This window comes from Rhinolophus sinicus, chromosome 13, assembly GCF_057876585.1.
Source record: "Rhinolophus sinicus isolate RSI-liver-muscle chromosome 13, RSI-T2T, whole genome shotgun sequence".
Classification (NCBI taxonomy): domain Eukaryota; kingdom Metazoa; phylum Chordata; class Mammalia; order Chiroptera; family Rhinolophidae; genus Rhinolophus; species Rhinolophus sinicus.
The window spans coordinates 60118231-60130142 of record NC_142513.1 but is presented as its reverse complement, the minus strand read 5'-3'; the positions used below and the strand labels follow the sequence as shown (position 1 = coordinate 60130142).

At 49.7% G+C, this 11912-nt stretch overlaps 1 protein-coding gene across 3 annotated transcripts in view; it reads right to left on the bottom strand.

Moving 5' to 3' along the window:
• Positions 1 to 307: 307 nt before the first annotated feature.
• Positions 308 to 11912, bottom strand: part of ZNF592 (zinc finger protein 592) — a 43516-nt gene continuing 31911 nt past the window's right edge. For all 3 annotated transcript variants that reach the window (XM_074317561.2, XM_088789455.1, XM_019743468.3), the window contains 6 exons: positions 7981 to 8157; positions 7591 to 7750; positions 7193 to 7480; positions 6860 to 6972; positions 6103 to 6238; positions 308 to 4582 (listed from right to left, as the gene is read on the bottom strand). In XM_074317561.2, the coding sequence (XP_074173662.1) occupies positions 4064 to 4582; positions 6103 to 6238; positions 6860 to 6972; positions 7193 to 7480; positions 7591 to 7750; positions 7981 to 8157 (1393 nt within the window). In that variant the 3' untranslated portion in view covers positions 308 to 4063. The remainder of the gene's footprint in view (positions 4583 to 6102; positions 6239 to 6859; positions 6973 to 7192; positions 7481 to 7590; positions 7751 to 7980; positions 8158 to 11912) is intronic.

Sequence of the window (11912 nt, the reverse complement as noted above, 5' to 3'; positions counted from 1 at the left end):
AAACGCTCTGCTCCCAGTTCCTAAGGCTGCTGCTGTCAGATGGTGAAGGTCAACAGCCTGAATCCCTTGGAAAAGACGTTCTAGAATCTAGACGATCCTGTCTTGCTCAGATCAGGCCATGAGAGAACTTTGTAGCTACCAGTTGAATCAGATTCTTCCATTCATGCATTCACTCACTCACTCAAACACTCTGAACTGAATGCAAGGAACTGTGCTAGGAGCTTTTAAAGAATTAGGCTGACCCACTGGATGAATTTGGAACAATCTCCATTACGTAAGTGAAAAAAGCAAGCTTCAGAACACTGTGTACAGAATGCTACCATTTGTATTAAAAATAGATATATAAATATACATATTTATAAACTTGTAAATGCATAGAATTGCTCAGAAAGGATACACAAGGTATAGATAACAGCAATTAATTCCAGAGAGCGGACAGGGAACTGAAGGCCCACCTCGACTGGGAAGCTTACTTTTCATTGTGTCCTCTTTTGTGTTGTTTGGCTGTCTTACCCCGTATATGTATTAAGTTTTCAAAAAAACAACAAATGTTAAAAACAAGTAAAATAAGGTGTGCTCAGTGCTGAATATGCGGTGGTGAACAAGCAGGCAGTGGGGTGGGAAATCCTCAGTCTTGGAGAAGGCAAAGGGTGTTGAACTCGCTGAGCCACAAGTGTTTTCAAAACGCAGACTGTTTACATAAGTTAAGGGAACAGTTCTTTCTACACACTCAATTAGCTTATAGTAACTCGGCGTATCATTTTACAGAGATAAAGCAGTTGGAAAATAAATACTAGTCATTTGTCAAGCCTCGGCGTGTATTAAATTGTAGTTTCTACGAGGGTGGGGATTTTATCTGTTTAACTTGATCAGGAGAGCACTCCAGCTAATGTGCAGATAAGTGCTGGTTACAGCAAGCAGTTTCTGATAACAGATGATAGCGCAACCATTAAAAAACACCTTAAAAAAGAAAAGATCAAAAGATACTGGACCCTGAGGGAACCACGTTCCCTGTGAGGGCTGGGCAACCTTTTCTGGGATGGCCCGCAAAAGTGATGGTCTTCAAGTGGCAGGTTAAAGCCCAGTGAAAATTAAAGGTCAAAGAGACACTGCGTGTGCTTTCGTTACAAGCAAATGTGAGGTGCAGGGGCCCTCCTTGAGGTGACAAGGCACAGACTGACTCGAGAGAGAACCTGGTACCCCATCCGAAGGGGAGGTAGGAAAGTGGATGTCTGGATGGCTGCAAACCGCTGACAAATTGGCGGCTGGCCCAAGCAGCCAGGTCACTAAGGCAGCACAATGGTTCATATCATGGACTTTAGAACCAGACGGGCTTCACGCGGCACCATTGCTTACAGGGGGCCCAGCAAGTTATTTAACCTCTTTGAGCCTCGGTTTTCTTCCCTCTACAATGGAGGATAACTGTGAGATTATTGTGAGGACTTAATGAGAATCACTAGAAAGTATTTAGCAAGATGCTGGGCACGCGAGCAGGGCTTAAAACTCTCCTGTCATCACAATAACTGAATAATGGTGTCCCGGACCAGTCATAAGGGACCATCAGCATCCAAGTATGAATGGCATGGGAGATGCATTCCACCCTCCGTGCCCTGAAGTCACGTCAAGGATCCCTCACTTTTACATAGTGTTTCATAAACTAGAAAGTGCTTCCATACTCATCATTTCACAAAAGCCCGAGAAGCGCGTCGGGTGGGAATGACTAACTCTATTTTGAAGGGGAGCGGCCTTGTTAGGAGCTGGTACGGGCAGAACGCAGGCTGTGACCCAGGTTCCCCGGTGAAAGGCTCGGCATTCTTTCCACTCCACGCCACTCCCAGGAAGGAGAAATGGATCTGAGGTCAGGGCAGGTGGTCAAACCTGCGATTTCACCACCTCCTCTCTCCTTCTCCAGCTACTACTGTTTCTGGGCATCCGTTTCAAACCCTCCTACCAGCCCCCTCTATAATTTCTATGACTGGACCCGGGGTGCAGAGTGGGAATTAGGGAAGGGACGACAGCCGAGCTGGAGGAGCTGTGGCTTTGCAGGCAGCCAGAATCAGGCCCAGCTTGCCCTTACCGCCTCCTTGGGGAGCAGGGCATAGTGGCCTTGCCAGGTACAGAAATCATTAAACAGCAGTGTCTTTCCGAAACTGAGGCAGGCACTAACCTTTCCCACTGCCGTTAGCATTTCCACTAAAAATGTGGCGTTTGGTAAGAGAAGAAAATGGTTTTTGTTTTCAATTGTGAAAAGGTCAGATCCATTTATCTGACAAGAATTTATCATTGATATGCAGTGCCTGCCTCTAAGAACTCAGCACCCACTTCCCTTTACTGCGCTAGATCCTGCCAGGCCTGGACCCACATCCCATCCAGGCAGGGCTGCAGCAGCCGCTTGGGTCAGAGGTCAGAGGACACCCCCCCACACACACACTGCCTGCTTTTTGTGGGGTCAGGCCCTACGTAACTGCCATCAGTGAAAAGACAGCCCAGCCTTGAATACCGTGTTTCCCCAAAAATAAGACGTAGCCGGACCATCAGCTCTAATGTGTCTTTTGGAGCAAAAATTAATGTAAGACCAGGTCTTACTTTAATATAAGACCCAGTCTTATAAAATTCTAAGACCGGGAATATAATATAATATAAAATATAATATAATATAATATAATATACTGGGGTCTTACATTGACTTTTGCTTCAAAAAACGCATTAGAGCTACTGGTCTGGCTAGGTCTTATTTTCAGGGAAACAAGGTATCTAATCCTAATTCTGACACACCCAAGTTGCCTGTAACAGTGGCAATACCAAGACCTCTTGAGCACTACAAGAAAATTACAGAATTCGCCCCTCTATCCCCTAACCCACTCCCACCAGTAAAGGATGCTCTTAGGTTGAAAATTCATTTGCAGGAGATGGAGGTGCCCAGAAAATGTCAATAGGTTCTAAAGCTGATGTCGCCAGCCCAGAGGAGACCTTGGAGGTGACTCTTGACCAGCATTAAGACCCTCCCCTGACCCCTTCGGAAGGTCTCTAGCGAACCAAGAAGTACCAGGCTCCTGGTTTCCTACCACAGCTCCAGAATCTAGAGAGGACCCTCCATGGGCACTGGGAGTAGTGTGGGACGTGTGGGAAAGACCCTTCGGGTGGAGCAGGGTGGGGCCAGGCTCACTTGAAGAGGAATACAAGAGCCCACCTGCATGGTAAGAAGAATTTTTTATTTGAAATATAGTCTGAGCAACACGAGTGTAGCCAAGAGGCGGAGGGGCTGGCCTGTCTGGAGCAGCAGCCTCTCTAATGGCACAGGAGGAAGAAAACAGATATCCCAACGTCTGTGTGCCCCACACCCCACTTATCAGGGAGGCAGGCCAGCCGCAAGACAAGGACACACTGCTTCGGGTCTGCCTCTCGGTGCCTGCCTGCCTGCCTGCTCTCCCGGGTTCCAAACAGAGGTGTGCTGCAGGAGTTTCTCCCCCACACAGACAGGAGGAGCCAGTGTGACAATCAATTCTCCAGGAATATTCTGGGGGAAAAGACTCAGAGAAGACAGGGAGGAAGGGCGAGGTGACTAAGGCCCTTGCCAGGCCAGGCTGGGCAGAGCTCTCCAGGAGGGACTGCGTCGCCCCCGTGTCCCCTCCTCAGGCTCTGATGGCAGGGAGGAGAGCTGCCGTCCACTGGCCCAGGAGCGCGGGGGAGTTCCCCGGCTGAGGGCAGCAGGTGGGCAGCCTCCCGGAAGAGCACAGCCGCTGAGGGGTTCCAAGCGGAGTGGACAGCATTGGGGTCGGGCCACTGAAGCAGCCTGGGGTGGGAAGGACACAGACAAGAGTTGGGGTACCGAGAAGCAGCACAAAGCCATAAATAACAGAAGTGAATTCAGATCTGTGAGGGTCCTGGGCGACCCCGCATCTCCTGGGGCTGGGGCACACCCTGCACCCGCAGCTCAGGCAGACACTGCTCCAGGGCACAGCCTGCCACACACACCAGGCAGAGCTGTTTATTGCCCAGTGTCCACGCGGCAGGCGGAGGACGCCACGGCACCACCGGACTGCACACACTGCCCAGCCTGCGGTCACACCTGAGGGGACAGTGCGCAGCTGTCCTGGTCCTGAGAGGCCTGGGGTTGACTGTGAGCCTCTTGGGCACCGTCCTCCACAGGGGCCGGGCCCGGTGACCTCCTGGCCTCTGGGTCAGCCGACAAAGGCTCGCCGGCACACTCGTCCAGTCCGTTCTCCCTGGTCTCCATGGACACCTCCTCCCCGGAGCCCTCCTCTGGCTCCGCGGCCTCCGCCGGCGCCGGCGCCACGGTCGCCTCCTCCTCCTGCTCCCTCACCTTGTGGACGATGAAGAGGTGCCGGCTGAGGGAGCTGGCGGACGTGTAGCACAGACCGCAGAGCAGACACTGGGCCGTGGAGCTGTCCGCCTGGTGCTGAGGTATGTGCCTCTGGAACTCCAGCCCCGAGTCTGTGGCGAAGCTGCACTTTGCGCACTGGTAGAGGGACTTGTGCCTCTTGGTGGCAGACACGGTTGCACTGTTGCTGGTGCCCGGAGCGTCCGCCACCCCGCTGACCCGTCTCTTCAGATGGTTCACCTGAAGGGGACACAGCGTGAGGTGAGTTCTGGCTGAGCCGAGCCCGAGACTGGAGCCCCCAGACACGACGTGTGCAGCCCAAGGCCTTGCAGTTTCCAGGGTCACCCCGCCCTGAATGCCGATTTAGCTTTGATTTGTTTGGGGCGGGGTTGTTTGCTTTCATTAATGTAACGTATGCCTGTGGCACAGCATTCCAGAGATACAGGAAGGGCACAGAGATTACAGCCCTCCTGCCCACTCTCCAGAGGACATCGTAGTGTCCAGTTCTGTGGCTCCTCCACAGGCGACCCTGCGCACAAACCTAAAAGTGCCATCTTTTACAAAATGACAGCATTACGTGCACACACGTCTTCGCCCTGAGCTTTTCACTTCACAACGTACTAGCTCTGGTCTCCAGGAGAGGTTATACAGAGGCTCTGTTCTCCTAACAGCGGCACATGAACCCACCGTGGGGGTGGACAGTCCACACTGGCGGACACTTAGTCGAGTTCCAGCTCTGTCATGCACACAGCGCTGCTGTGAACGTCCTTGAACACAATTCCTGGTGCCCAAGGCCAAAGACACCTCACACATAAATCTGAGAAGCAGATTTGCTGGATTAAAGGGTGTGTGCATTTGGAGGGGAGGAAAGTATGTGCATTTTTTTCTTTTTAACTTTTTATTTATTTAAGTGTGTTTTTCCGGGACCCATCAGCTCTAAGTCAAGTAGGTGTTTCCATCTAGTTATAAAGGGCACAGCTCACAGTGGCCCACGTGGGGGTCAAACTGGCAATCTTATTAAGAGCACCGCGCTCTAATGACTGAGCTACCCAGCTGCCCAGAGTGTGTGCATTTTAACCATAGACAGATGTTGCCAAAAGGGCAATTTACATCTCCCTGCTATGTGTGGAAGGGCCTTTGCCTACCAGCATCCTTCTCTGGACAACAAAGAAAGAATGTCCTGGAACTCCAGGAGCCTCTGAGTTTCCCTGACATGCCAGGCCCCTCTGAAGAGCAGCCCCCGACCAGGGGCATGAAGAGCCTAGCGAGGAGGAAAACCAAGGTGCTCCCGAAGTTCCCCAGCCACGGGAAGGGGCCTGGAGCAAGGATGAGGTCACAGGACAAGTGTCCAGGAGAGCGAGAGTTGGGGCCTGGCTCCTCTCATAACGAGTGGGGTGCGGGTGCAGCCAAGCATGGCCCCGCCCCGTCACCTGACAGTTCTAGTGAGGCAGTAGCAGGCCGGTGTGTGTGACACTCCCTTGTCACGGAGCGCGACACATCCCTAAGGAAGGCTCACAGTGACAAGGAAACAGCAGAAACAAGAGGATGACAGCCGACCTCGTGGGTCTCTGTCCCTGTCCTTTACTTGTGTGCAGTCCCAGGTGGGTCACACAGTGAGTGACCCACCCTGAGGGAAGTTGTCGCTGCTGGTCGCAGCACGGCCACAGTGACAAATGGATCCCCCGTGGCCTGCCTAGTGCGGCTCCAGCTCCAGGCCTCCCCGAGCAAGCTGCCCCAGTGGGCAGGGGCCCCACACCCACCTGAGAGGAATGTCCACCTGGAGGTCTGACTTTGGACGTCTGGCTCAAATCAGGGTTTCTGATACCATGCATAAGGCTGATGTGACTCTCCAGGAGGGAAGGCCGAGGGAAGCTGGGGCTGTCCTCTGTGCAATACCTGCAAAAGGACAGCCACAGAAATCGTGTGAGACGACGGCTACAGAGCCCAGTGGAGCCACGCAGGCCTGGCTGGCAGGCAGAGGCTCCAGTGGAGAGTCTGCAGCAGACAGGCTGCGAGCTGGGTGGTCCTCAGCCTGGCTAGGGAGTGCTGGGTACTCCCCGGAGACATCGAGCCAGCAAGCCAGCCAAGGAGGCAGACAACAGCAAGTCAGAATATTTGTACCAGCCCTCGGCCATGACCTCACTCTCCATTCCCCAGGTGCTGGGCTGGTGGTCAGCAGGACAGAGCCCCGGTTATGACCTAACGTTCAGGCAGATGGTGCTGACGCCTCTTGGCCCAACGCGGCACATGGTCACATCAGCGGCAATGTGATGAAAACTCAGGGCCGCCCAGGGGCAGGGAGGTGGGAAGGGGGACCGCTCAGGAGCCCCCAGGTTCTGGAAGCTGGTTTCTGACCTGCCCCAATGTCTGACCTTGCCACAGCACCTCTCCATTTAGAAACTCGCCTGTCTCTGGCCTCTACCCCCTGATCTCACAGCACAGAAAAGCCCTGAGGGACCACGGGCAGGCGTTCTGGATTTCAGGCCCACTGGCTTCCCGCTCCGCAGACTCACTCACCCACAGGTGTAGACTTTCTTGACGGTGTCATGGTTGTTGCGGATGTGTTTGCGCAGGCTGCTGGGGGTGTGGAAGGACTGGTCACACTGCCGGCATGGGTACCGCTTCAGTGTCTGCAGGCGGTCACAGAAAGCAACGCATCAGGACTGTAAGAGAGTTCTGGGCGCGTCTTTCTTCTCAGATGACAGGGGCAGAAAGGAGAATGTCCCAAAGACCTCAATAATCTGTGGTACCCACGCTGCCCAAAGCACCCGAACCCTAAGTGAGGGGTCAGGCACATCAGGGAGAGCAGTGCAGAGTCCGGGTGGCACTGTGGCGCTGGGGCGCACTTACCCGACCGTGGCTCTTTTTCATGTGGGACACGTAGCTCTCCCGATCAGGAACCCACTCCTGGCACTCCTGGCAGGTCCAGCCGGTGCTCCGCAGCCGGGGCTTGGCCTCAGCCCTGCGATGGGCCTCAGACCTGCCCCAGCGGCCAGAGGGCAGGGAGCTGCCCCGAGCAGCCACACTAGTGGCTGGGGGCTCAGCGGGAACTCGAGAGCCAGGGCGGCTGGAGGACGTGTCCACTGAAGACTGGAGGCTTGACAGCTCGTCTACGTTTCGGGGAACACCGTGGGTGCTCTGGGGATGGGGAGAGCGATTACTGACTGGGCAAGGGGAAAGAGGCACAGAGTCAGACCCCGGCCTGAGGCAGGTGCCCCCTCCCAGCCTCCTGCCCCAGGGCATCCCACCTTGACGTGCTGCATCAGCTCCGGCTTCTGCAGGAACAAGAGCGGGCACTCAGGACACTTGAAGACGCCCACCTGCGCCGTGCTGGCATTCTGGTAAAAATGCTGTTGGATGTGCCTCTTCTTGTTGAAGACCATCTCACAGGAGCACTTATACATGAGCCTGGGAGACAAGCCCCAGGGTGTGAGGTGGCGAAGGCTCTGCTGGCAGCACCGCGCGGCCCTGCACCCCATCTGCACTCTCTCGGAATCAGGGTCAGGTTTGGGAAAGCACCACTCTGGGCCAATGTGGACAGTCCCCGGCCCCCAGAGTGTCCCAACAGCCGCCCCCCACGAGCACCCAGGCCATTCGGCTCTGCCCCACAGGCCTGCTGGGCCGGGAGCTGCACTCACTGAGAGGGTCTGTGCGGCTGCGTGGGGTGCTGGGTGGCGCTGTGGTCTGCCGTGCTGCTGGCAGTCTTGAAGGCCATGGGGCAGAAAGCACATTTGTGGAAAACCTGGCAGTGTCGCTCCTGGATGTGGCTTTTCAGCAAGGCCAAGGTCAGGTAGACGACCCCGCAGTGGATGCACCTGGATGACAGAGGTTGGCAGGGGAGGGTGTCAGACCCAGAGGTGGTGCTGGAAACGGAGGGATGGAGAGCAGGAACAGAGCCATCTTGGGGACCCTCCTTTCAGCACTCATACATCCTGAGAGCCTCCCTGCTGCCGTCTGGCACGAGTGGTCACCCAGGGCCCCCCTAAGCCCAAGGCCATGCCTGGTAGAGAAGGGGAGCGAAACGCTCTCCTCCCCTCACTGGCCAGAGGAGATTGTTCTGCAAACCAAACACCAGAGCCCAGATAAGAAAAGTTGGTGGGGGTGGAGAGGGAAGGGAGTGGTCCAAAAATGACACAAACAGTGTCCATTCAAGGGGGATACAACTGCAAGAATCCAAGAGGAATTTCAGAAGGGGCCGCAGAAAGCCCGTGCCCTCCCACAGGCTGGTACTCCATTAGCAGGGATGGCCACCAAAGAAAAGTTGGGAAATACTACGCTCCCCACAACAACCACATGAAAACAAAGAGCCTGGAGCCCAGGAAGACGTGCTGGAGAGCAGCGCTGTGATGGCGGACACATTCTGCACTGTCCTCTCTGTGTGGCGAGTGAAATTTAAGTTCATCAAACAAACTGGCCAGTCAACCTGGCCACACTTCAAGTGCTCAGCGGCCACGTGTGTGGCAGCGGCCATTCTGGACCCCACTGCTCATCCATGTTGTGCGGGCTCTTTGGTGGGACCATGGATAATATTTCTCTTTCTCCCACCAATTTGAATTTTCTGAGTTTTGTTTGGTGGCTATGTCATTTTTATAATGTATGAACTGCCTGAAACCATTTTTTCTGAAATTGAGGCCACGTTGGACTCTTTGTTCAACTGCAAAAATCTCTCTCTATAAATACTGCCTTTCCTTTCTTCAGTATGTAACCGTCCTCCGTGCCAGCCTGCGTCCACCCGGGTTCCTAGACCCTCTCCTGTGTTGTCTTCCTTCTGGCCATAAACACACACAGGTCTCCTCTACAGGAGAAAACACCCTTGACCTTCCTTTTCTGCCCCCATAACTTGACATCTGTTAGGCTCTAGAAGAGAGGCTGTCACTGTACCGAAAGAAAAGACACGCCCCCACTTGAGAATTCTTTGACTCCTAAATATATCCCTTCAATTCATTACATTAGTCCACTTTCGCAATCCACAGAAATCACCACAGAATCCTGACCAGCCTTTTGTTTTTCTTCCTTGTGTGTGTGTGTGTGTGTGTGTGTGTGTGTGTGTGTGTGAGTTTGGTGGAGGTGGGGGGAGTGAGGGTACAGAATCACCTACAAAAACTTACTAGCAATAAGGATCAGCCCACAGAATCAGAAAGCTCCTTACAATGAACTCCAGTGCTTTAGAGTTTCTGTACACACTACTGACTTAATTATATTTTCTTTTGTTTCCTGCTAAACAAAAGAGTGACCAACTTCTAGCACACAGAAGTGCAAGGTATGATGAGAAAAAAATGCACATATTTCCAAATTCATCCCAAGTGGCCAAGTACAACCGATATGTGGAAAGAATCTCTTAAGTGGCCTTATTTGTGCTCCTAAAGGAACAATATATTAATAAATATATGCTTCGAAAATGCGACTGAAAATCCATCCTCATGCACACACTTCAAAGAAACCACTGAAAGTAAGAACGTGAAGGTGGAAGAACACAGGCTGAGCTGCCTCAGTGCAGGAATGAACTGAGCAGGGTGGACAAGCTGATGAAAAGTGCGCAGAAGAGAAATCCAACCCCAGGACACACTCTTTACCAATTTCTTAAGAGAAAATGAGGAAACAGACAATTATAGAATCACATGCTGTGAAATACATGGTTTCAGAAAAGATAAAGAGCGGTAAAATTAATTTTGCTAATAATCACAAATAAGAAAATAACATTATTAAAAATAGTCTCAACTTACTCCCTTATGACATCATTGGCCCGTCCCAATTATCAACAAAGAGCAGAATAATTTATGCAATTCTAAAATATATATATATATATATATATATATATATATATATATATATATATATAAAGTGTATATATACATTTTACATAAAATACATATATATAAAATGTACAGGCCTTTTACATTGTCTTCAAGAAAAAGCAAAACTAATATAAAACCATATTGTAAAACTGTAGTAGAGCTCAGTAAATTGAACATAGGTACCTTTCAAAAATTTATTTAAAAATATTAATACGGGATAAAATATTTGCAAATCATGTAACTGACAAGAGACTTGTATCCAGAATATATAAAGAACTCTTACAACAAATAACCCAATTTAAAAATAGGCAAAGGATCTAAATAGGCATTTCTCCAAATAAGATATACAAATATCCAAAAAAACACGAGAAAAGATGCTCAACACCATAAGCCATCAGGGAAAGACAAATCAAAACTATAACGAGATAACATTTACACCCACAAGGACGGCTATAATCAAAAATCTCACATAACACGTTAGAGACAACGTAGAGAAATCAGAACCCTCATACACTGTCAGCAGGATAGTAAACATGGTACAACCCTTCTGAAAACAGTCTGGCAGTTCCTCAAAAAGTTAAACATAGTTACAATATGATCCAGTTATTCTACTTCTAGGTGTATATCCACAAGAACTGAAAACATATTGTGTTTCCCTGAAAAATAAGGCCTAGCTGGAACATCAGCTCTAATGTGTCTTTTGGAGCCAAAACTAATATAAGACCCAGTATTGTATTATATTATATTGTACTATATTATTATATTACATAAGACCCAGTCCTGTATTATAGTAAAATAAGACCAGGTCTCATATTAATTTTTGCTCCAAAAGACACATGAGAGCTGATGGACTGGCCAGGCCTTATTTTGGGGGAAACATGGTGTGTCTACACAATAGCTTGTATATGATCGCTCACTAGCAGCATTATTCATCACAGCCCAAAGGTGTCTATCAACTGACGAAAGCATAAACGATATGTGCTATATACACACAATGGAGTATCTATCATTCAGCCAGTAAAAAAGAATGAAATATTGATTAAAACATGGATGAATCTTGAAAATATTATAAGAGCACATATTGTATGATTCCATTTATACGAAATGTCCAAAAGAGAAAATCTATGAGACAGAGAATAAATTAGTGGTTGAAAATAAATTAGAGAATAAATTACTGGGTGGATGAGAGGATTGTGAATATAGGGTTTGTTTTATGGTAATGAAAACGTTCTAAAATTGATTTTGGTGATTGTACAACTCTGAACATACTAAAAACCATTGGCTTATACACTTTAAATGGGTGAATTATATGGTATAAGAATTATATCCAAATAAAGCTGTTACCAAAAAATATATTAATAGGTGAAGATCTTGAGTGTAATGAATATTGTATTAGTGTGTACGTCTTCTGACTTCAACCACAGATCACTGAAGATTTTAATGTCAATTATCTTCAGTAATCCATCTACAGCTGAATCACAACACATTCTTAACTGATATTCCATACACTGAACTGCTTTTGAGATACTGTTTCTTTTTACTCTTAAAGAAAGCAAAATTAAATAGTTAGAAGGCCAAAAATGCTATTTAGCCCGTTGGTGCTATTGGACATTTCTTGGGTTCAAGATTCAAAGATAACAATCTAAGTGTTGATTGCATTTTGATTGGATTGGATTGGATTTTGGAACAAGCAGGATACACTTAAGTCAAAGTTAGAAAGGTATTTTCAAACATCACAGGATACTATAAAAACACACCTCAGGTGTTTGGTTTAA